The following is a 24,564-nucleotide window of genomic DNA, read 5'->3' as shown; positions in this document are numbered from 1 at the left end:
ACAACCTGTAAGAAAAAGCAATCCTTACTTAAAATGTGAAAGACTTAGTTAGCAAAAGGTGGAAGGGATGAAATCGTTCATTCTTTTCCAAACCTTTCCCACAGCCTGAAGTTTGCTGTGGCTGTTTCAGGCCTGGAGAAGGGCAATCTACAGTCCGGTGGAATTACCTCCTTCTGTCACTTTGCTTGAATAAAAGTTCCTTTCAGCATCGTATTCTTCTGAAGTTCCAGACAAGCAACAGTATGAAGGGGATGTCTCACAGCCAGTAGCATACAGAAATACTTTACCTGAATAATGGCAAGTGTTGGCTCAAGCCGAGGGTTTTCTCTCTTAAGAGAGGCCAAGGATTTCTTTGCACTCTCTGTGATTTTGCTGCAACATAACAACAAAATCTTTAGCAAAATGAACCTTCCTAACATCAGTCAGCCGAAACCTACGTTAGTCAGCAATATGGAATAAATTCTTAGGAAGGTGCACTTTTAATTACCAAAATTGCAGATAGATGTAAACTGTGAAGGCTAGTGTTGAGCAGACGGGGAGAGAAAACCTTAAGACATCAAAATACCTTGGTTTTACAGCTACGCATGTCACTGTTCCAACATGCCCCAAACTTTATAGCTAGTCTATGCTATTTCATGAGAAGGCTTGTCCAGATCCACCAAAGCAGGGATCCACCACCCTCAGCCCTTGGCTCAGGTGGGTCCTTCATTTTCATACCCCAGGTCCTGGTGGTGACAGAAGCAGAGGCCTTTACACCTGGGGCCAGTACAGCTTAACCAGCGCTAACAGCAGCAAACCAGCCAATTTCATGGATGCTATTCAGAGCTGTGGGCAGCAGAGAAACAAGAGGAGCTCTGTTTGCCACACTACTTCTTGGAAAAACCGCTGGCAGCCAGGCACTGGGACTGCTTTCAGGAAAAAATTTCTGGACAAGGGGCTGCTGGCTCTCCCCTGTTACCCTCTGTACATGCAGATGATACATACCCAGAAAAGGAGGAGACCCCCTAAAAGATATCTGTCTGTCCCTCACAGCGGGCAAGCCTAACAGAGGAATTCACAGCCTAGAGTGGTTTTTTGCTACCTCATACCCTCCCCTTTGCAGAAGCCAACGGTCAATTCAGGTCAGTACTGCGGCAGACAAACTGTCCCAGCTGAGGCTGAATGGATGGGGCGGGAGGGGGGTTGCGACAAGGGACGACACCCACGACACGTTTTCCAGGCAGACGTCCGTGGGCAGCCTCACCTGAACCAGCCCCACACACCGCCTGCTTTGCACACCCCCAAAATGTCGTAACACAAAATCCCCGAAACCAAACAAACTAACAAAAAAACCCCAACAAAATAACACAAAACAAACAAACCGGTGCCTGCGTGGGGGGAAATAGAGGCGTATTTTACCACCCCAAAACCCAACCCGACGCATCCACTGAAGAAACATCCTCCCCCCCACCCAAATCCCCTTTCCCCCCACCCCCGGTTGCATCAGCCGGCGCCGCCTCCCACGTGCGCCTCTTACCGCACCGCCGCGGCCGCTCCGCCGCCCCGCGGTTGGCTCCCGCAGAGCCCGCGGCCCCGCGGCAGCGCGGCGGGGAGTGCCGGGGCCAGGCAGCGCTTCAGCAACGCGCTCCGCATCCCTCCCGGCGGGCTCCGAGGCGCCAGCAACTGTGGAGCCGGGACGGAGAGCAGGGCGAGGGGGAGGGCGGTTCTCCGAGCACCGCCTTCCCCCGAGCACCGCTCTGCCCCCGGCCCTGCCGCTCAGCCCCCTTCGCTTCCGCTTGAGTGCAAGGGCGGCGAAATCCCAAATCACCCCCAACCATCGTTTATGACTGGCAGGAACCACCATCTAATAAACGCGAACATCTTTCTGTCCCCCCTATCCCCAGTGAACGGAACTCAAAGCTTTTGCATACTCAACGTTTATTAAAAAATAGTACGAAATGGTCCCGGGAAGAAGTTACACACTAGTATAAGTCCCTTTTTCTGTTTGTTTGGTTTGTTTTCCTTCCTCAGTGTCCCCCTCCCTCCCGAACCCCAACTCCACTGATTGCATGAGATGCGAGTTAAACAACTTTCCCCTAGCCGTTCAACCAAATCTAGACGTGCGGGGTAAAGCACAGATTTGACTTCTATTCGTATTTACAATACTTTACAAGCTATATTAAATAAATACAGGCTCTGCTACATCTCGGCATCTTAAATATGTACAACACTATTTCTCGAAGGGATTTTGCTAGATAGATGTGGGTCCTATCACAGAGGATGTGCTGACTGTAACAAGTAACCCTGTGGCGCGAGCTGGTAAGTATCATGACCAACCAGCCCTTCAAATAACAATTCCTAGCCAATGCAAGAAACGTGCAGTAAATAATTTAATCTGTTCTAACAGATTCAATTCCTTAAATCTCAGTCTACAACTAATCAGCTGTACACTGATAACTTCAGGTTTTCCTTGTGGTAACCAATGTAGTAAATAGTTGGCTGTTTTGTAGCTGAGGGGAGCAATACATGATTAGTAAAAACAGTACTAATTACACTCCTTTATTTAGTGATATGTTTAACTCGGTACTGGCTTTATCCACATAATCTGAAGAATTTAAGCACCAAAACAGAACAAGTCACACAAGATGATCAGTGTAGACATTTTTAGGCTTTCCTTTGGGTACAATGTTTTCAAGTAACAGAATCCAAAGCTGTGCAACAAAGATGATAAAGGGGGGTAAATGTGCATCGTATTGGAAAGCCTGTTCCTGTTGTAAATGGCAGCATTTCTTCTATATATTATTTGCAAAAGAATGGAATGTATTATCATCTTTAAGCTACTTTTATTGTACATAAACTGGATTACAGTCAGCCCTGGCTGGTTTAGAAAACACATTTTACCTCTCTCTGCCAGGAAGGATCATTTCGTACTAGAAGAGAAACATTCCCCAGGAAAGACAGCTTGTTTCTCAACTGGCAGTGTGGCTGAAACACCCCGTGGGCCAACATGCCGCGCACGGCTGATATTTCACCCCAGCATCTGGCTGAGCCCCATTCTCTCTCAGAGCTACTAACTTTGGGACTCTAATAAATGCACTGCCGGCCACCACACCTCCTCCACACATTCACACCCAGTGGCTTTCCACTGCTGGCCTCTGAGCTGCAAGATACTCAAATTTCACCTGCTTGTCACAAACACCACTGCCGCTGGAGGTCTACCCATCTTCACAAGCAGCAAAGCTCCTCTTCTGCTGCCCAAAACACCCTCCAGGCAAGGACTGTGTCACATCCACAGATTCACATAAAAAGTTGTCACTGCCCATCCTCCACCTACTATGTAGTTACAGAAAGTAGAAAAGGCTTCAGACACAGAGCCAGCAGTCTGGCATCCCTCACAAGCACTAGCACTAGACTATTTAAAAAACATAAGAGGCCTGTTCTTAAAGTAATGTAGTATAAGCATTGGTCCCACACACTTGGAATACATCTGTCAAAAAGTAACGTGCAAAAAGTATGTGCAATTGCACATGTAGCTTGTTGGTGTAATTACCAGAACCCTGCTCAGAAGTCTGCACAGCCACAGGAGTAGCTGCTCAGCTAAACACTCCCATATGTAACCACAGTAATCACGTGCGTATTTTGGATGCAGTACACTCATCACCAACTCTAAAGTCCAAACATGAAGGTTTTCACGTGTTAAAATGGTTTAAGAATCAAATGGCATCACACCTGGTTTGATGGTAAGAATCAAAGGGTATCACACCTAACAAGGGAAGAGATGCAAAGGTTAAAGACGAGATGAAAAGTCCACCTGCACTATGGAGTAAGACCCCAGACCCAGCAAACATGTGGCCTTTTTCACGTCCAGGATTCTAAACCATTTAAAAAAAAAAAAAAAAGGAAAAGAAAAGAAAAAAAGATACATTTCACTTCTATTTACAATATTACTGTGATATAATGCCTGATTGTGTAATATTACAGAAATACATGATGCCAGTACTGATTGTCCTAGTATATACTCTGTCGTGATAAGGTAGTATAGCTAGAAATTACTGAAAGCATCAAGCAAAGCTACTCGAACTGAGACACTGAAACTTTTCCCTTAAAGACTGGACAATATTCTGCTGATTAGGAGATGGTACTCTCCACAGGTAATCATTCAGTTTATCTGAATCACTATATGCAGTCAGATAGGGCGTAAGCGTCTGTTTGCTGCTGGGGGACTTCGCAGGAGTACAAGAGACAGTTTTGCCACAGAGTGTTTCAGAAGGAGCAGTGTCTCCATTACACAGTTCAGCATCTGTTTTCCTTGTTTGGTTCTGAGAGGTCTCCAAGTCAGATCCCTCATCTTCAGACTTTATTTCAACATAGTCATCATCATCCCCTTCTTCTTCAGTATCTTTGAAATTAGAAAAATAGTTCTGAGTGGCCACCTGTGCTGTCAGAGGGGAGGCCCTGTTCACTCTCAGGACCTTCTGAGAATCCTGTAGAATCATATCTGAAGAGTTTTCAGGGATCTGCTTTCTCGTATCAGGCCCCGTACATCCTGAAGCAGTACTTGGCATCTGATGACTGTTGAATCGGAAGTTCCTATTAAAATGGAGCTTTTTCTTGTCCGTTTCATTAGGATACACGATGGCTTCTCCAGACCTGTTGACCACAATCGAGGAAGATGACTGTGATCTGTTGTACACCTGTGGTTTTACATTGCTTGCTCTTCTCCCAAGGGAGTTATAGATGTGATCTTGATGTAAATTTTCTTTATTTGGTTGGCTTATAATGGTGCTCCACCTCTGCACCGGAACATGCAAACGGTTAGAAATCTGAAGGGAAGGCACTGATCCAGCTGAGGGCAACTGCCTGGAATTGCTTTTTGAACCAGATTCTGTATACGAGCTCTTGGACTTTGGGTCTTGGGACTCAGGCCATGAAGAGAAGTCGGCCAGCTCGCCGTTACTGTATGTAGCGTGCAAAAGCCAATCCTCTGCTCTTGAGTATTCACTGGTAGCCTGGGAGCGGGGAGGAGATGCAGCCACAGGCATGGAATACCTCCCAGCAGGGGGCTCCTGAGGGGTAGACCAGGCTTCCTTTTGGACCTTAGGTGAACTTTCTCTAAAGACAATTTGGTCATAAAGCTGGGAATATTCAGCTATTCTGGCACCTAGAAAGGAGAGAGAATTAAAACAGATGCAAGCAATTCATTTGAATGAGTCACATGAAAATTTCAAAACCCCAAACCACTTTGTATTGGTCAAGATAAACGTTTAGATTTGTGTCAATATCTTCAGCATCAACAAAGTAACATGAAACAATGGAGGCCGAATTGCATTTCGGTACATTGCACTGAAAAAAAAGAAGCATATATGTCTTGCAACAGTGAACAGTCATGCAGGATGCAATGTAGCACAGGATTCAAATAATACACTGCTTGTTTCATGTTAAAATAGAAACAAACGTTCTGAAAAAGGCCTGGTAAAGAAGATATTTTATAAATATCACAAGGCTTCTATAAATACCACAAGAAGGCAAGAATGACACTTTAGTGCATGGAGTCCGCTGGCTTCACGTCTCCAATTTGTTTCAATTGACTGCAGACAAAAATACTTCCAAAGCTGTTGCATATCCCCAACTTTGCACATTCATTAGAAAGAGCAAGAAGATCAGCTCTTTCTTATCTGACCCCATTCCTTATGCTTATAAGTCTGATGTGGGTGGTACCTGAACAAATCTACATAACTTGTTAGAAAGTGAACACACTTAACCTTTTTAGTCAAACTTTGAAGATCACATCACTGAAGGAAATAACTGCTCTTCTGCAAGGAGGCCGATAGTCTTTCAGGTATAAGCTCTATTTCCAACCTAAGCTGAATTGCTCTTTCCTGCCACTACCCTTCTATTTATTCACAATTTTATCAATTCACAGCAAGAATTTATTGCGATATAAAAGACTACTCATGCTAGAAGCAGTCATAGAAAACTCATTTCAGTGGTAACACAGAAAATGTAATACTGATCCTCAGCCAGTAAGGTGGGGAAAATTCATCACCTTCCAATTCAATACACAAATCTCATTGAAAGTTACTGAAGAAATATATCTGTACAGAAATATTTTGGACATACCAATAGCAGGACCACCTTGTTTCTTCTCCTCCAGAATGGCAGCAAGATCTTTGTGTTTCAGTTTTTGTTGTCTGCTAGCTGGATGTTCCTGCTCTGGACTTTTAACTTTCAAAAGCTGGTTAGCCTTCTTAATTTTTTGACTGTACTGCCTTGCCATCATAAAAACTCTGTTCTTTGTTTTATCAACAACTGCCAAGTCATTTTCCATGCCCTCTGTGTGCGCACTGGACAGAACAGTGTTGGCAGATTCGTATGGGCTGTCTACAAAAGGCATCTCACTGGAGAAGGAAGATCTGTTCAGGCTCATAAAAGAGTTCTCCTTGCATGGTGTTGTGTCTTCAAGCCTGAGATTAGCCTCGCTTAAGGTGGCAGCCCTGGGCTTCATGGTTTTAGGGAAAATAGGAGTTTCTGGCAGAGAGAGTGTAGACAGTGAGTACTCTACATCTTTACTCAGTTCAGGTGTACTACCAGCATGCAACCTTTCCTGCATATCATCTTTACAAACAGGAAAGGCTGCAAGGAGACGGTCTCTGGTCTTTTCCTCGTTCTTCTTGATGTAGTTCTCCAGGTCATTCCAAATCTCATCTACTTCCTCCGAGAGTTTATCCGCTGCAGACTTATGGGAGAGTGAATCTGAGTTGGAAGAGCTATCTACTAAGCTCAAATAGTCATTGTCGACAGGAACACGATGGTAAGGACTTTCATCTTCACTGAACTGGAGACTCTCTTCAGAAACAAACTGCCGTAGATTGTCACAACATGCAAAGTCTTTTTCCAGGCCCAGAAAACTCTGCCTTTTAGAGCTTTTTAAGGACTCACATTTGAAATTCAACAGTGGCGTTTCTGGAAGCACTATGGTGTCATAGATGTTGTCTTCAACAATCCTGAGCTCATCCAAACTTGAAGTAGGTGCTTCTCTACTGAGTAGTATCTCATCCCTACTAGCATGAATGGAGGCCCTGTTTTGATTTGCTGTCCTCTTTTTGGAGAGTGAATCTAAGCTGCTTTTGTTTTCAACCTCGTAGAGAGAGTCTCTAGCAGACCTCTGGGGACCATGGTCTGTCTCCTCCCTTCTTGTCAGACCCATCAGCTTTAAGTCTTCATAGCTTATATTATCATAAACATGTTCAACATCATCGATGGTCAGCTCCTCTGAAGATTCAGGATACGCATTCATACTGCTCACCTCTGCTCTCTTCATTTCCCTTCGAGAACTGCGCTCCCCGATTTTATACCTGGTGCTGGCTGGACACGTGTTACTTTCACCAGCACTACTGGCCCGCCTGACAATTTTGTGACGAGTGGGGCTGGAAGTCTCATTTTGATGCACTACCCCCAAGTGCCAGCTGCATGGACGCCCAGGAGAACCCCTCCTGTCTCCACCCACAGCTGAACCACCATTGGATGTAGACACTGATGGTACAAACATCTGATAATCGTCTTCGTCATCTTCATTCTCATAAGGTGGACGCCGGCTGGGAAACAATGCCTGCCTGATCTGATGGTCGGTCCAGATATTTCTGACAGAGGTGCTTCCCCCCAGAATATTCATGATGAGCGAGTTGCTCTGGGGTGTGCTGAATTGTCTGGGCAACTGGGGTTGCCTGGCTGCGCGGGAAAACGGAAGATCGGTATTCAACTGGGTTGACTCTTCATCTGAAGGGTCCTTGGAGCTCTGTGGAGATTTGAAATACACAGGTAACATTAGTCTATTCCCTGCAATAGCACAGCACTTTCCTCCATTCATAGAATTGCCATAGGACCATGGTGTCCTGCAGCACAGGGTCAGGTGGAGATGGGCAGGGTGAGCAGGCTCCTTGCTAAAGAGCCAGAGAGCCAAGGTGGCAATGCCTCCTAATCCATACCACGGCTCAGAGATCACTCTTGGCATTTAAAAGCATCTTACTTCAAATACAAGACACTGGCTCATGCTAATGCATGAGTAATTAAAGGCAAATTTGTTTGGCAGGGTTAGACTAAACCTTTTATGCTAACTCTGCAGTTTCACCATTGAATTAAGCTAATCTGGCTCCAGGCCTCTGCCAAAAGTTTTGTTCTGCTCCCTTTCCTCTTGCCTATAACCCTAGCAGAAAGGTATGTTATGCTCTCTAGCACATGCCACTGAAGATTTCATTGTCTTTTTGGAGTAAGTTTTCATCCAGCTCGGCTAGCAGATCTAATTTACAGCAAGGTCACATGCCTGCTAATGCTAACATGAAGGATGTTGTACATGTTCCTGGCCAAAGACTGGGAAAGAGAGAAAAGGACAATTTCTTTTGTCTTAAGTTAATGTTGAGTGCTTTGGTTGCTTTTTTACCCTGACCCAAAAAGAATACTTTTTCATCATACAGATTAATATTTCAATGATATGGATATTAATACATAACATAATCAGACAATGAATTATCTGTCTACCTAGCAAAACCACATATTTCTTTGACATATCCATGATGCATAGCAAAATAGCAGTAAAAAAAGTTATATACCTGCATTTCACACTTGTTGAGATTAACACTTCTCCGTTTTTCAACGTTTTCAGCAGCTTGACTATTAAGTCTTTTTCTTCCCCCTTTTGATTTCTGCAGTGAGTTTTGCTGCACTCCCTGTAATTTAAAATAGAAGAGCAAGTGAGGGGTAATATAACCTACAGATCTCTTACAGCCTTGTTCAGAAGAATTACAAGCAGCTAGAGCAGACCAGGTATCCCCACCAGAAGGACAAAATATAAATAACTAGTAAGGGCACTGCCACAAGAATGATTCAGAGCCTAGAAAACTCACTTTCTTATAACCGATTAAATGAAATCAATCCATACAGCTTGTCAAAAGGTGTCGAAAGCAGAATTTGTGTATAAAAATATAGATATAAAAGAATACATAGAGATTAGATGAGGGAAAGAGCTTAATCTCACAGTCAAAGTTAAAACAGGAGAAGGTAGTCACACAAAAATTCAATTTTCAAAGTTCTTTTTGGTTTTAAAATGCAGAGGAGGTAGTCTTGCTATCACTTGCAGTCTTGAAAACCAGAAAGAGGTCCAAACTAAAAAATAAGCCGTCATCCAACTTCCCAGAAAAATGAGATAGGCAGCCAGAATATTATATGTTGAGCAGTGTCCAAATTAACTCAGAGTGAAGGGCATGCATGGTGGGAACAGGGGGAATCTGAGAAGGTATCATTGCCACACCTAGGATTAAACAATAAGCTACTAATATACATTTTTATAGCAGTATTTTTTTGCACTCATTCTTTTGTACTAACTCATGTCAGGAAGAGGGAGAATTACAAGACACTGCATTACACTTCTATAATATTTTATCAAATATTTACAAAGCAAATACTGTCATTTCAAAGAGGAAATGTGCAGTAAGCTTCGAAAAGAATTTCAATAATATGTTTGGATAATTCACAAGAAAATGACGTCAGCATTACCTAAACAAAAATACCCGAAAACCTACATTCTTTAAATACAGTCACATTTCAAAACTGGGGGTTTAGCTTTTCAGAAGTGCTGTGTATGTCTGGAAGCATCATGCAGAGTGGGGAAAACTACCACCTGCCAAATGACTGCACAGTAGTATGAAATACAGAATCTCATCTTCAGAAATCCTACTCCAAATATCTCCTATTAAAGTTGACGTGTTCCTATCTACTGCCAGCAGCTCACAGGTCAAGAAACATCACAAGACATGTGGCAGAGCCTGAATTTTAACTTCATATTCAAGTCCCTGCTTCGGACACCTGAAGGTCCTGTCTCTGCATCTGGCCTAAAAAGGTTTCTGTCATGGCATCAGCTGGAGAAGCAAGGAAAGGTCACTTGTGCGCAACCGCCTTCTGTCAAAACTAGACTTGAGGACTGTAAAGGGCTAAGTAAAATCTTTTTCATGTAGTGAGGATTTAATCTGCTGTATGGGGGCTAATTCTACATCTTCTCTGCTAAAATACAAGAGAGTGTTGTGTGATGTCTACATAAAAATATTTCTAAGCAGAAAGAGTTACAAACACTTGTAACACATTCCTGCCCCCTTGCAGTTTTACAGATAATTTTAATCCTTCTTCCATTCTCCCCCAGAAAAAGGGATTTTATTTTTCCCCACCTGTTCAGACTCCTCTTCATCATCAGCATCGATCTGTTCCATAGCAGAAGTCTGGAGATTTTCATCCTGATCGCTGCTGTAGGCTGGCTCAATGGACTCTTGAAACTGGCTCTCCAGCCCACTGGGTTCCAAGGAAACCTTCTTCCTAGAACTCAGCAGGGCTTCATTTGATCCTAGTTTGGTGGCTTGAGATAATAGGGCTCCTTCAATACTGATCCGCTTAGAAAAAAAAAACAAACCACAAAATTTTGTTTCAAAATTTATAGAGATTTTCTATTTTATATCAGCCTTATGGGCAATGCTTAAGATACATTCAGTTAGTTGCACTGAAATTAGATTCACAAAGTCAAAAGTTAAACAATCAGTATTTTTCCATAGACTATTTAGAACTGAAAAAATATATGGTCTTCATTGCTATGGCATCCCAGTCTAGTCATATCTAACGTGTCCCATTTGTAAATCTTCTGCACGCCCGCACTTTAAATTCCATTCCAAATAAAAGCCTAGGACCCAAAATTCAACATGAGACTTTCAAACTGCACTGGGAACTTCATTACAAATTCTTACAGAAGATGTAAAAATTAGAAATGCTCATTTCCATCTGCTTTCCATAAGCTATATCAGCTCTAGTTGGTCATATATCATGATGTATATATACATATGTCAGAATAAGCTGAAACTTTCCAGTCTTATTTAACAGATGCAAAGACATGCTCCAAAGAATAAACACTACCTTTATACAGAGAACTTATGTCATCGTAAGTGTTGTACTGCATAGTGTTATAAAGTACAACCAATATCTAGGTCAGTCTTTTTTCCTTTATTAGATATTTCTGAAATAGCCGTATTTCTATTGCTTTAATTCCAATAATCTTATCTGAGATACTAAACGACATTCATGGTTTTGTTTCTGTTCTTAAAATCAATACAACCAAGAAGATGCGGATTCTACATACTGTGCTCTAAGTAATTTGAATATGCTAAACCAAGAAATGTAAGAAATGGCTTACCTTCTGCATATCTGGACTTATATCTGAAAACAGAAATATAACTTTGTCATAAATTAATAATCAAACTGGTGTCAATCTATGCCTGTTTTATTGCTACAATAATATCCCAATTATGAATTCCCAAAAGGGGATTAAATGCAGCAGCAACTGAGCAAACAGACTATAGGGTTCTGATAAAACAGCAACAGCATGAGTTGCACTTGAGGTCCTGATTTTGCAACATGGATATGATATGGGCAACTCCTCACAAGGGCCAAGACTGTGTATTCAGTTATCAGCTGCTAGGATGTTTACAGGAGCAGAACCCAAATGTGGAAAAGAGATGTTGGATTTAAACACTAACATTTTGTTTCCTTGCACACTTCCTCTACGCCCCACAATGTGTTTAGGGAAAGCGATAGGAGGAAAAAGATCCTTCTTTACTTGTTCTACAAAGTACAGAAGCACTGGGTCAATAAAGAGTAGACAAAATAGCTTACCATTTGACTTCAAAACTTTATGGACTCTGGATGAGGGTTCTGAAAAAGACAACCACATGTTTAAGCACTCTGGCATCCCAAAGAAAGTTATGAGCATCTTAGATGACTTTTTGTAACACACATACTGAAAGTTAAGCTTCTGATATTTCCTCACAAAAAAAGTATTTGTTGAAGTGTCAAACCTACAACTGTTACCAAAAAATGTATGTTTCTTAATGCAATAGCAGCTGCCCTCCATACAACAAGCCAGATGTAAATTTTCATCCCATGTTAAGATTTCTGCTTTCAAAAGACTTGGTCATCCCTGCTATTGTTCTAAGTTGCTGGAGATTTCCTATTAGAAATACGTGTGAGGTACCAACAGCTTATCAGGGCTTCACAAGTATAAGGAGCTGAACATCACATAGGAGGCCATTTGATGAGTATTTGGTATTATTCCTTTTACAGGCAAAGCAGCACTAATACAGTCCTTCACCTCAGAAACAAAGGAAGATGCCTGAAAAGCAATTAAGACTTGATTGTTTTTCAGACACAAATGATGCTGTACAAGAAGTCACTACACAAATTCTCTCATGAACCTTATTTTAAATCATTCCCAATACACAACATTACACACACCAAATTGGAAAGGTCTTTAAGTAGCTGAAGAGGGGAGCATAGTGACTGCAATTTGAAGTCACACAAATACACAAGACACTTGTAGTGGATTCAAGAAGAAACTAACAGTAGTTATGGATGTATGTTTGAGTTAGGAAGGAAAAAAAAAAAAAGGTCAGCATAACCAGCTCTCAGTTCTCTATTATCCATAAGGAAGACATTACACTAAGTAAAGACAGTAATCATGTTTTGAAATAACAAGCCTGTCACAATCAGGGTGGAACCACTTCTGAGACAGTAATTACTTGGGGTGGAGGGGAGAAATGTCAGATTTAAATAATGTGATTGGCTTTCCTGCATATGCATTCTTTTATCTATTAGAAAGTACCAACCATTCTTTATGCATCCATCATTAGGAATGTACATCCATGAAATTAAATGCAAACAGTAGATAAAGAAAATAAATCACAGAAACAATAAATGGTTAATAAGATACTCCACCCATATCTGAGAGTTACTGTGCCATGTTAAATCTGCGCAGACTACAGGCTGAAGATCAATTCCAAGTGCTCAGCCTCACCCAACCCTAAACAACCCTGTTTGTTTTCCCTCCTGTCCTCTTGGTGGTAAAGAATTTTATTCACCTGATTTCCTTCTCACTCTGTAAGGAGCACTGCCTTCTTTAGGGTGGTACGATGATTTCATTTCTCCCTCAGGGCTATAGTGGAAGCCTGGGTGATCTGTGGAACAAGCAGAGGCACAAGGAATAAGAGAGTGACAAGGATGTCACTTCACACACCTTCACAGTTCTCTTTCAAGGCAGTGCCATCATCCCTTTATGACTGATAAAGTGGCATTTCTTCAGAGCCTGAAGCAACCCAGGCATGGTGGTGTGCTGCTGTAGGGTAGCCGTTAGCCAGCCAGCCATGGAAACGCTTTGCCCATTTAGTTGTGCCTTGCCTCAGATGGCCAACCCAGCAACATTTATGCACCATCATCATGTTTAATCATTTCTCAGTTTCTCAGTCAGAGCCTTCCTGAACAATACAACTACAAAAGTAAATAACAAGCCTGCTTTACTCCAAGACTTCTTCAGCATTCGTACCACAGGCCTATTGTTCTCATTTCCCTACACTGATGGGGATCACTGGCAACATGAAGAGCTAGCGCAGCTCACACCAGCAGAGGCAGCAAGCAGAAGGTGCAGCAGTAGGGACAGCATGGATGGGACCAAGCTCAGAGCATAGATAGCAGCATCCCACACGTTCTCTGCCCCTGGCTCCTGGGCCACACACAGGTAAACTCTTCAGACACAAGCACAAGCCTGCCAGATCCCAGCATGGAGTTTTCTTGGGGCTGTTCTGCAGGTGCAGTTGCTTTCTGCCGTGGCCAGGAGAGCAGCTGCTGTGTTCCTGGACTGCCTGGTGATGCAGGACACCCGGAGCAGCCAGCCGTGCTGCTGCCACAGTGGCACTGGGCTCCCTCATTTCCCTTCCAGAGGGGCCGAGCACAATGCAGTGAGCTGCTGGCAGCCCCCCGCACTGTCCTTCAGCTGCAGGTTTGTCAGCACAAGTAAGTCGTAACACTGCTACGTATTTTGAGCTGTGTTTGCTTACTGCTTGCCCTTCAGTGGGTTCTGGCCAGAAAGAGCTCACGCAACAAAACAGGAAAGATCATATGTTTAGTCAGCCTGGAATAAGCAAAAGGGAGTGGCCAGAGCTTGCAAAAGGTCTAATCTGCCTCATCCTTGCTCGTCAGACACATAACCTGTTGGTGGCAGATCAGTCAGCCCAATGCCCACATAGCTCCACAGAATCTGCACCCAAGGTTGGTTTTTCCAGCAAGGTCATAATTCAAAGAACATAAGCTTGGCCGCCTTCTGTCTCAGATGAAACCAACAGTTAAATCCAAACTTTTGAAGATGGTGTTATTCCTCTTTAAAAATGAAAGTGAAAAAGAACCAACTTACGTATTGCATCCATTTCTAGAATTGCCTGTTTGGCCTGAAAGGAAAAAAATAACAAGTGAAAAAGATAAACTATAAGTAGAAGGAAAAACTACATAGCATAGTACAGACAGTACTGAATTTACAGGTAAACAAAAGCAATTTTAATTGTTTTAACTAATAAATATGGTTAGCAGTATTATTTTCTGTCTTCCTCTGTGTGCTGGACACATTACATACGTGAAGAAGAATTCTGCTGGCAGGAGCTCACCAGAGCTTATCATCAGGGCTTCACAAAACACGCCGTTGTTCACTGCACCAACAGCTCTGCCTCATGTGCCCATCTGCTCTCCTGACAGGGCAAGAGAAGGAGCACCCACCCACCCGTAGTAAAACTGTTACGAGATGTGTCTGTAGGATGTAGTGACAGCACATCTGTCCGCAAAAACTACTTTGCCTTCAAAGGCAGGGGCTGTGCTGAGATAGTGAGGCACATGCTGGGTCTCCGCTGTGGGGACACAAACCTCCAGAGAGTGCTCTACAAGTCTCAGAATTTAGAGCCATCAATACACCTCTCCATATTGCTGGGATTGGCACAAAACTGGACCTAGTTTCTCTGTGATTCACAGAACATTTCCTCCCTAAAAATCAAATAGTTTAACTCTTCAATTATTTTTCAATTTTGAAGCTATTGGCACAAAAAACTATCAACCTTGCTTCGGTTAAGAGTTTCCTTGAGAAACTGCTACTAAAAAAAAAAAAGTCATTTAGTTTAAGTAAGACTGAACCAAGATAAAAAGTGGCTGATGATTGCTTAACATTTGTCACTTTTTTAATAGAAAAAATAATCTGGACGTTTTATCAAGCATATCAGCTAATAAGTAAGAAAATAAGCTAAAATAAAATATCCTATGCAACCTGCTTGCCCTCCTACATGTGCAGTTCAGTACTTTTCCACCAGGTGTCAGATGTGGACTAATATTAAATCCTCCAAAATCTGGGCAGAGAGAAGTCTCATGGCTAACAACTACTGGTTTGTCAAAAATAAGGAAGTGCAGAAAACCTCAGAGATTTATTTGGTTAAGCTTTGGTTAAACATTTTTTCCAGAGATACAAAAAATCCAGCAAAAAATAAGATAAAATCTTGATATGAAAGCTGAGATTATGCTGCAGTATTTCTTTTTCCAAGCTAATAAAGTGCAGCAAGTATTTACTTTGTAAGCATAGATACTAACATAAACCTTTGATAAACTCTGTCACCAAAAATATAAGAATTAGTAAAAGCAACTGCTAGAGCTTTTTTTCTCCCATAATTCTCTATTTGTTGAAAATCAGAGTTAGTACAGTACTGGGTACATCAGTCACAGGTAACACTTTTTAGCCATTACAGCATAAAACTCAGCAGGGAAAAAAAGTCAGGGGAAACTGACCAGTGAGAATAGCAGGTTTCCCTACGTTACAGCTATGAATACACTGGTGCCTCATTTTCTCTGGCATGAAGCTTGCTAGCTTCTCACTAAAAAGGTCTCAGAGGTCCTGGCTAAAGATGCAGGGTTAGGGATGGGTGTATGTATTTGTAAGATGAAGCACGTTCTGGCTCCACTGCTACGGTATCTAACCAAGACAGATTAAAAACAGCTTGGTAATGTCTACACATGCTGCAATTAGCACTCCTCGGTGTTCTGTTGTGCAGACAGGCAGTATCCAGCCAAGGAATGCTCTTACAGTGGAGCTTACTGACATTACATCTCTGTTACTCATGTCTTAGTGGGCAAAACCTAATGTGCACAGCAATGCTGCTAACCCAGTTAAAATCTTCTGCTCCCGCACCAAGCTCAGTAGCTGCTTTTACTGGAACTCCATCATCACTTCTGACAAACTTTTAAAGACATAGGGACACATGTTCATCTCCTGGAGTCTAAACTCTCTGTAAATTGCCATGCATCTTGCAGCTAACAAGATTGTTTTAAGTTAAATGCTCATACAAGCAGGTGGTGTGGGTTTTTTTAATTTTTACCTTGGCAGGAATTTTAGCAGGATGATTTTCTAGAATTAACCTCTTCAGGTGAAGAATCCAAAGGCGTTTGTCCTGCTGTGACTTTGCCTGATAAAAAGAAAATGTAGCACCATAAGAAAATGCATCACTGCATTATGCAGGCTCAGGAATAGCACATGGTCATTAAACAGACTACCCAGTAGGCAGGGAGCCCTCTGTCATACCTGGACAGTATGTTGCATCTTGGGATTTTTGTAGTGGAAGACACTAAAGCTAAGTGGTTCCTTTGGTATTACTTCAACAAGCATGAGATTCCCACACTGGAACAAAGAGAGGCAACAATGTGATTCACACAGGAGGTTTGGGGAAACCCAGAGTCAGCACCTGACCACCCACTCTCCAACATACCAGTATATGAGCTTTGTATACAAACATCTCATCTCTCTTTTTTGTAATCAGCAGCAACTTGTCAAAGAGGAACAACGTGCGCTCATTTTTGGCTCGCTGAATGCGAAATGTTCCTTCTAACACCAGCTCCCCGTAACTCGTGAGGTCTGGCCCTTTCCAATTAGTGAGCAAACTCTGTATCTCCTGCAATAGATCAGAAACAACATTCGTTTCAGAGATACTACTTAAATAAAGACTCAGAGGGAAACCGCTGAGGCCACTCCCACATCCAACAGTGTAAAGTCATCACACAGTGGTACTGAGGTTGCTGGGTTATGTGCAACATTGCAGCCAGGTGCTTGGAGGCCTGTTGCTAGGCCCAGGCTAAAAGATGCCTTCCTGAGTACTGGTTACCTCTACATGGACCCAGTGAAAAGCCTCAAGGTCCCCAGGGCAGCCTGCGGTGAAAGAGCACAACCCCATCTCCCCCAGCTGACGGAGAGAGAGAACAGTCTGTAATTCAGCCGTCAGTCTATCTCATGCCTGCTCCCCTCTATGTGCCTAACCAACCTCTCCTAACATTTCTCTCCCAGTGTATTCTCCTGAAGTTGTGTGATCCTCCACTGGATGAATTATAATGCAATCTCCATATCCTCTATGCCCACCCCAGAAGACATCTCTGTGAGGTGTCCATATTGAAGAGATCTTTCTCAGCAGATCAGAGGACCAGAAATTATTTGGTCAAGTGATCACCTGAAGATGCCAAGATTTATTTGTATTTTAATGATTTGTACACATACCATAGATATTTCTCACCTTATTTATTACTTAAGAAAAAAAAAAAAGGTTGGAGTAATATTAAGAACATCTTCAAAAGTCTGTGTGGCTTACCTATGGTTGTTCTTGTTTCCTTCTGTTTCTTTTTTTTTTTTCTATCAGTGGCAATGACATAGCACTTAAGAACTGTACAGCAAATTGTAAGCAGACTAAATCTTAAGTAGGGAAGTCCTTAAAAATGTCCAACAGACTTGAAACCCAGCAACATTAGCAAAGCAGGAAAAGATTTACTGCTGGTCTCTCTAGGATATTACATTTTAATACAGCATTCAGCTAGAAAACATCTCAGTACATTTGATGCGCAAATGCTGCCTAGAGCATTCACAGGAAGAAAACCCAAAAGCAGCACAATTTGGACTATACACAAGATGGTTATAAAAAAAATTTAAACATAACAAATGAAAAAAAATTGCATTTTATCAGGTCTCTCCAGGAACTTGTTAATAAGTCAGGGTACAGCACAGGGATCATCTCCACCACTCTTGTGGGAGATTTTGCACAGGAACTGCTGTCACAGTACCTGCAGCATCACAGACCGAACGGCGCTGTGATAGCCCACAGAAGACCTATCCTTAGGGCTGCAGAAACAGATTTTACTTTTTAAAAGGTTAAGTATGAACATAAACATTTTCCACAACCCCATACATTTGCCAGCTGAGCTCAATAAATTAATAAAAAAAAAAAAGCCCCCAGTTTTGGAAAAGTACTTAACCCTCTTTATTGCCAAATATTACTGGTTATCATTACTCAGATTTATAGCAGACTGTTCCTAAGTCATTAGCATGCATTTCCAGCAATGTGTGGCAAAGGTTACACTGCTGCAGGCAGGACACTATCAAATGTAACCCAATTCTCCCTACACAAACAAAACCAAAACACACAAAAATGAGAGCACATAAGTATCATTTATATTACAAAGAGAAAAAGGGTCAAAGAATAACATGACATAGATTTTTGAGATATTATGATCCTATTACTTTCTTTTATAAAGTAAAAAAAAAACTCCCAAAATATCTTAAAGAAATATAAATACTGCTGATGAAAATGTAATGTAAAATCACAATTCTCTTGGAAGTTTGAAACAGAATGACCATTCTGTAAAATGCCTACGAAATAGCTTGCTCTTGATACCAAAAGTTACTCAGGGTGTAGCTTTTGTTTTCTCCTCAAAAGTTCTTAATTCCAAGTAAAGTTAACCTTTTCCTAACTATCATATTTCTAGTTTTCTATGTTTCACAATGCAACTGATAATGGGTCATCAAAAGCTCAAGAGGAAAGCACAAGAAATGCCTCAAAACAAAATTAATCAGCCTAAAGGGGAGAAATCAGAAATCACAGGATTTCTAAACAAAGCCATGCCTTAGGGTTCTATAGAACTGCTGTACAATTAACGGAAAGGAAGAAAGAAAAGTTATCTTAAGTTCTATATTACTGCAAAATAAGTGCTTTACAGGATGCTGCTCGTAGGCCAGAGATGTCTGAGATAGTCCTGCAGCAGCTAGGACCATATTCTTTCAGATCTAACAGCTACAGGCATACTCAACAGGAGTCTAAATTATGACTGACCAAGATTTAAAGATAAACTAAAACATGTTAAAGGCATATATATATTGACAGAAACAGCTCACAAACACCCATAAAATCTCTTTGGGATCTCACTTGGAGTCTGATGGCATGTTCATGTTTCCTCTTCATGTCATTTATATGCCATGCCACTCTCTGCATCGTATCTATGGCATCCAGCACCACATCATAGCCCTCAGTATCCTTGTCAAGGTGGTTTTCTATTTCCTAAGACAGGGAGAAAAAAAAAAAAAGTCCTGTTATTTCTAATTTAATTTTCCCAGCAGAACACAATGCTATGTTATTATCTGTACTATTTTGTCTTTGCACTGCCATCACTCAAATGCAATGTTCCCACCTTTGTTACTATTGCATGTTGTTATCAAATTGATTAACACAAGCTGACTAACAAAGCCAAGCCTTTACGGTCAGTTTAGCAGCAACTATACTTGCAGCAGCTGATGTGAGCAGAGGCACAGAAAGAAAGCGCAGCACGCCGACAGGAGACCTTTTCAAATAGCATTTAATGGCTTACTTAAAACACAGAATGTACCTACACACTTACAAAACCCCAATGGAATTACACTACGCATTACTTTACAGTTGGATAGTATAAAAGCACCAGACATTTTAAATAAAGATCAGTGTCTTTACACTTTACTAGAACATGACTCTAATAGGAAACATATGTGGAAAACATTAACAATAAAGCAGGAATTTCCAAAAATTGCTTAACTCAATTCACTGAATATGGAAAGAGTTCCCACTTCCTAACTCATTCCTCTCCAAAAAATTCTTATTATCTGGGATGTTTATATGTATTTAGTCCTCCTTTCAGACACCCCCAGCATTTTAACATGTGGAAAAATGCCATTTTTTTCATTGGAACAATAAATTTGTGTACAAAATTGTTTAATCATGACAAGAATCTTCCATACAACTTCAGAATTACAAAGTAGCTTTTTTTTAAAAAAAAAAAAAAAAAAAAAACCACAAAACACAGTTATTTGGACACACAGACTTATTCCATGTGTCTAAAAAAATTATCATAAATTCTCCACTCCAAATACATGCATACACTGTGAAATGATGAAGGCAGAAAGAGTCTCGATATGTAGAAATCAAACACCTCCAAAAGAAAGAGCATCAAAAGAAACCCAGAACCTTTCTAACCAACAGCCCTTGTACCAGAGGCAGGAACTTTGACATGTGGCAGCCCTGAATGAAATATATTTGTAATGGGTGCTCACGTGCAAAAGCAGGTGGTACTTGAGGATGCGCTGGACAGGTTTCAAGAGATAGGAGCCCAGGGGCAGAGAATGCTGCAGCGCTTCTTGCCGCTCTCTGAAGAACTTGGCCAGCGTTTTGTTCCTCATGCATTCTGTCAGCACAGCCACTGACCTAGAAAGACCAATACATAGCGTTAAGATACATTGTCAAGAATTGTTGCTTTCTTTCTTTGTCAAAGGGGGCAGCATGTTCCTAATACAATCCCTGCTGCTTTTTTTTTTTTTTGGTTGGTTTAGGTTTTGTTATTGTTTTGGTGGGGGTTTTTTTGTTTATTTTGTTTTTGTTTTTTGTTTTGTTTTGTTTCGTGTGTTTGTTTCCTTTAAGTTATGTTGTGAATTCAGTTATATTTTCCTTTGACATGCAACCATCCTCTGCTACCGGGAATCACATATTTGGAGCAATGCAGAATAAGATAATTTTCTAAAGGTAGATAACAGCAATGAAAGACAAGTCAAAACTTCAGAGGAGGGATTTTTGTTGTTGTTGTTGTTTTGTTTGTTTTTAACTTAAGAACAAAAGGCAAACTCCTTGATTCTCCCTTCAATTGGGAGGGGAGAAAGGCATGATTTTTTTTATAGAATGTAACTTGCATTACATAAATATGTGAAAGGACAAATGGAAAAAGTGAACCCAGTATTCCTACCTTGGGTAGTTGGTGCAGTACTGTGTATATATGTGGAAATCTTCACTCTACATGAGGAGGAAAGGTTTACATATATTTAGATTTTGTCAAACCACCAGCTAATACATATGCAAGACAACACCTCATCCAGCTCCTAATTAAGGAATTCGTTATGATAGCCCTAATACCACTAGACACCTAACAACTGAATTTCATTCTTCTTTTTTTTGGCTATTTTTTTCCTTTACTTGAAGGAAAAAAAAAAAAAAAACAAACACAAAGAAAAAGTACAGAGATAAATTAGCAAGCAGCTTTGCAACAGAGCCTCTATGGTCCTTTATGATAATCTATGCATCTTTAAAACAAACCAAAAACCAAACCACCAAACAAACACAAAAAAACAACAACACCTGCACCCCCTTCAAACAACTGACTTGCACACACCTATTTTTGTTTGTGCTAACGCACACAACTGCTTATTACAGGGAGAAGTAAGTTTTCCAGGTTATGCTTGGTGTGTGATTTTCTACCAGCTATTAATACTTGCACTTTTGAGCACAGTCTAAGCATGAAAATTAGAAGCCTCTAAAGTTTTTTTGTTTCATTTTTTAAAAAAAGTAAATAATGCTCCTGTGAAAGCAGACAAGTTGTAACAAGAATTAAGTGGGTTTCCACACTTGCCTGTCACAGTGAAATTACCCACACTTAACACTGACAGGCTTCTCAGAACACAAGCCTGAGTTTAATTTCTTTCCTCCTTGGCCTAAGATTTTTTCTTAATCATCATCATCATTTCGTTCTTCACAAGAACAGGTTTCCAGAAACATTCCATGTGCTTTAAATTCACACCTGCCTATCAACTTCTATCCCAAATAATATGTCATTTCTGCAGCTTGCTGGAGCCCTAAATACTAAGAAAGCACTGAAGAACTGTGAACTGCTTCTAAAATAAATTATTGTTTCTTTCCCGAGCCCTAGTCTGATAAAAAAAAACAACCATCTGGTAGTAAACAAGATACTATGAGCAGATACTGGGGTCTTCAGAAGGGCCTGTGGCATTCTGCAGCACAACAGCTGTGCTCCGTGAGGGGCAGTTGCTGCTCAATGGTGAGACCAAGTATCTGCCTTCACAGAAGGCAACAGTGCTCTGCAACCCCATGTGGAGAGAGGCCTGATGGGGGCTGTGGGTGTTGTTTCTCATGGTTGGAGGGGTTTTTGTCATTGATGGTGTTTGTTTGTTTGTTTGGGGTTTTTTTTGTCTATTCATCAGGAAAAGCCAACTCAGGCAGTTCCCTTCCCCATTTCCAACAGCACTGCTCCCTTCCCCCTCTCACAGGGCTAAAGCAGATCACGCCATTCATTTTTCCAGTGAGCAGTGATTCATAAGGACCCTGTATCAACTAAGGTACTGCTCCACAAGTTCATTTCAGTATTTCTTACTGGATTTCATTATTAACTGTCCTGAAAAAGAAATAACTCAAGCAAACTTCTAATAAATGTTTCTCTAGGGGACTGCCATCCCCATTTACTCACTGGTGGGCTGTGAGTTTATTGAACTGCTCTTCTCTTACAAACCAACCAAACAACAAAATGTAGTTTTGATACAAATACAGTTAAATGATGTCGCTTGTTTTTTCACTCTTAGACTAATTTTGCTGTGGCAGCTGTTTTCCACGGTGCTGTACACACGCCCTGTGTCCACAGCCAGAGACAGCGACCTCGTGCCACGCTTAGGCCCTCTGCCACAGCTCCAAACCCTCTCTGCTCAAAATGGAGAATGAACAAACCTCAGAGCACTTCAGACATTACACTGTAATGACAATCACTACAAAACTAGCTTGCACTCATAATAAGTCAGGGAGCATTAGGATGAAACGAAGTATGATGAAAAAAGGTCATTTTTTTTATATATGCATATATTAAGACAAGGGCTTTGTTTAGGGGCTTTTGGTATAAATCATAATATATTCCCATGGTTACAGCTACAGAATAATGCAATTTATATAGCTACTTCATAAGCAAAGTGCAGAATATTTTGTGCCAATTTATTTTTTATAGATATATATTCTGCTCATAAATAGTCACAGGATTGTTCTGCTTTTCAAGCAAAAAGGAAAAGAATATTGGTCATGAAATTTTTACAAATGAAAGCACTATCTGTAAAACAGACAAGGCCAAACACTTCAGGGTTACGGACTGGACTGGGTGCACATTCCCCACAAAATCAAAAGTAACTCTGAAATCACCAGGAGCCTTTTCATACTCTCCCTCTTTGATTTTGTGTTTGTTTGTTTTAGTTTGGTTTCTACATGAGGTCAAAACTATTTTCAATAGGATTTTTTGTTTTAAAAGAATTTTAGTCTCGTTGTTAAATGGAAAAAAATGTATTAAAAAAATAAAGTAGTTTCTCATGCCCTCGACACCTCTAAAAACTTTGAGTGGTTTCACAATCATTCCTGCTTTCTGAACAGAGATGACACCAAATTGCATACTGCACCTACATGTGTACTCACTTCACTGCAACACAGCTGATTTCATCACACGAAACCATGAGAGAGGATTGACTTTTACTGAGAGCATAATGGCAGTAGAAAGCCAACCACATGTATTTTGCCTCCAGAACAACATTGCTGATATGCGCCCAAACTTCCAATGCTGTTGTGACTCAACATCACACACCTTGCCCAGGCACCAGCAGGATCCATGGGAACACACTGGGAGAGCGGCCAAGAGTCGCTTCCAAGAGAGGCTGTTCCTCAGGCTGCCCAGCACAGCCATTCCCTCACTGCCTACCTGGGCACCCAGCAGCTCCGCAGGGTCACAGGAGGGACCTCTGGTTTACACACTCACCTGGCCTTCGCTTCACAGCAAACTCCCCAGAGAGAGCACTGTGTTGCTGGGAGCACACCAGGGCACAAGCTGTGCAGGCTAAAGCCAACACTGTGAACTATGTTCATAAGCAACAGAAAAAACATGACTAAGATGAATTTAATATATTTCTATCACTGCTTTCATGTTGTAAGCAAAACACCAGCTATGCTCACTGATATTTCGTTGGATATTCTTAAATTTACTCATCTTGAAAGTTGTTTTGTTCACCTCAACTGTCTTCAAGCCAGATGAAAAACGATCTCTGTAGGGAGACTGGAATCTCTCCAGAGATCATTTTTAATCTAGGGGCCCAAAGCTGTTGTGGTAGAGGATGCAAAAACAGACCCAAGCTGAGAGTCCATCCACACTGACTACAGGTCACCCTGAGAGAAAAGCCAAGTGCAGGCAGATCCCAGCTATACTTAGTTTCTCCTCTGCCACTGAATAAATTCACTGCACATCTCCTCCATGTGAAGTGAGATGCCAAGCACGTGGCTACATCCCCAATCTTCACTCAACTCTTGGTGCACTGTGCTTTTTTATAGCCATAAAAGGCACTTGAAAAGAAAATGGATACTGAGCAAATGAGCTGAGTCAGAGTGTAAACTGAAGCCAATTGCCTGAATCTCCTCTTTATTAATGAGATACTAGATTAGAGTAATTCTGGCCTTCCCCTTGGCTAAGCTGTTGGTATGTCTTTCAGAAAACATATGTTCTGAATTTCTGGAGTGCTGAGTGAGAAGAGCAATGTGCCAGAGTTAAGCTCTCCTTTAC

The 24,564-nt window shown here is 41.3% G+C and overlaps 2 protein-coding genes across 6 annotated transcripts in view; both read right to left on the bottom strand.

Annotated features, from left to right (window-relative positions):
* Positions 1-1,712, bottom strand: part of MTHFD1L (methylenetetrahydrofolate dehydrogenase (NADP+ dependent) 1 like) — a 152,801-nt gene extending 151,089 nt beyond the window's left edge. Inside the window, exons 1-2 of one of the 2 annotated variants that reach the window (XM_065835134.2) lie at positions 1,517-1,712; positions 288-372 (exon numbers count right to left, since the gene is read on the bottom strand). In XM_065835134.2, the coding sequence (XP_065691206.2) occupies positions 288-372; positions 1,517-1,632 (201 nt within the window). In that variant the 5' untranslated portion in view covers positions 1,633-1,712. The remainder of the gene's footprint in view (positions 1-287; positions 373-1,516) is intronic. The other variant, XM_071806421.1, reaches the window with a different exon arrangement.
* Positions 1,713-3,401: 1,689 nt separating this feature from the next.
* PLEKHG1 (pleckstrin homology and RhoGEF domain containing G1) overlaps positions 3,402-24,564 on the bottom strand; it is a 133,271-nt gene continuing 112,108 nt past the window's right edge. For all 4 annotated transcript variants that reach the window (XM_071806419.1, XM_065834229.2, XM_065834232.2 and 1 more), the window contains 14 exons: positions 20,941-20,987; positions 20,258-20,408; positions 19,104-19,235; positions 16,629-16,811; positions 16,445-16,540; positions 16,242-16,328; positions 14,249-14,282; positions 12,924-13,019; positions 11,683-11,721; positions 11,204-11,226; positions 10,194-10,412; positions 8,586-8,702; positions 6,100-7,774; positions 3,402-5,140 (listed from right to left, as the gene is read on the bottom strand). In XM_071806419.1, coding sequence (XP_071662520.1) covers positions 4,041-5,140; positions 6,100-7,774; positions 8,586-8,702; positions 10,194-10,412; positions 11,204-11,226; positions 11,683-11,721; positions 12,924-13,019; positions 14,249-14,282; positions 16,242-16,328; positions 16,445-16,540; positions 16,629-16,811; positions 19,104-19,235; positions 20,258-20,408; positions 20,941-20,987 — 3,999 coding nt within the window. In that variant the 3' untranslated portion in view covers positions 3,402-4,040. The remainder of the gene's footprint in view (positions 5,141-6,099; positions 7,775-8,585; positions 8,703-10,193; positions 10,413-11,203; positions 11,227-11,682; positions 11,722-12,923; positions 13,020-14,248; positions 14,283-16,241; positions 16,329-16,444; positions 16,541-16,628; positions 16,812-19,103; positions 19,236-20,257; positions 20,409-20,940; positions 20,988-24,564) is intronic.

This window comes from Patagioenas fasciata, chromosome 3 (genome assembly GCF_037038585.1).
Source record: "Patagioenas fasciata isolate bPatFas1 chromosome 3, bPatFas1.hap1, whole genome shotgun sequence".
In the NCBI taxonomy this organism is placed as follows: Eukaryota; Metazoa; Chordata; class Aves; order Columbiformes; family Columbidae; genus Patagioenas; species Patagioenas fasciata.
The sequence above is the reverse complement of the archived record's forward strand: the minus strand, read 5'-3'. Positions and strand labels throughout refer to the sequence as shown.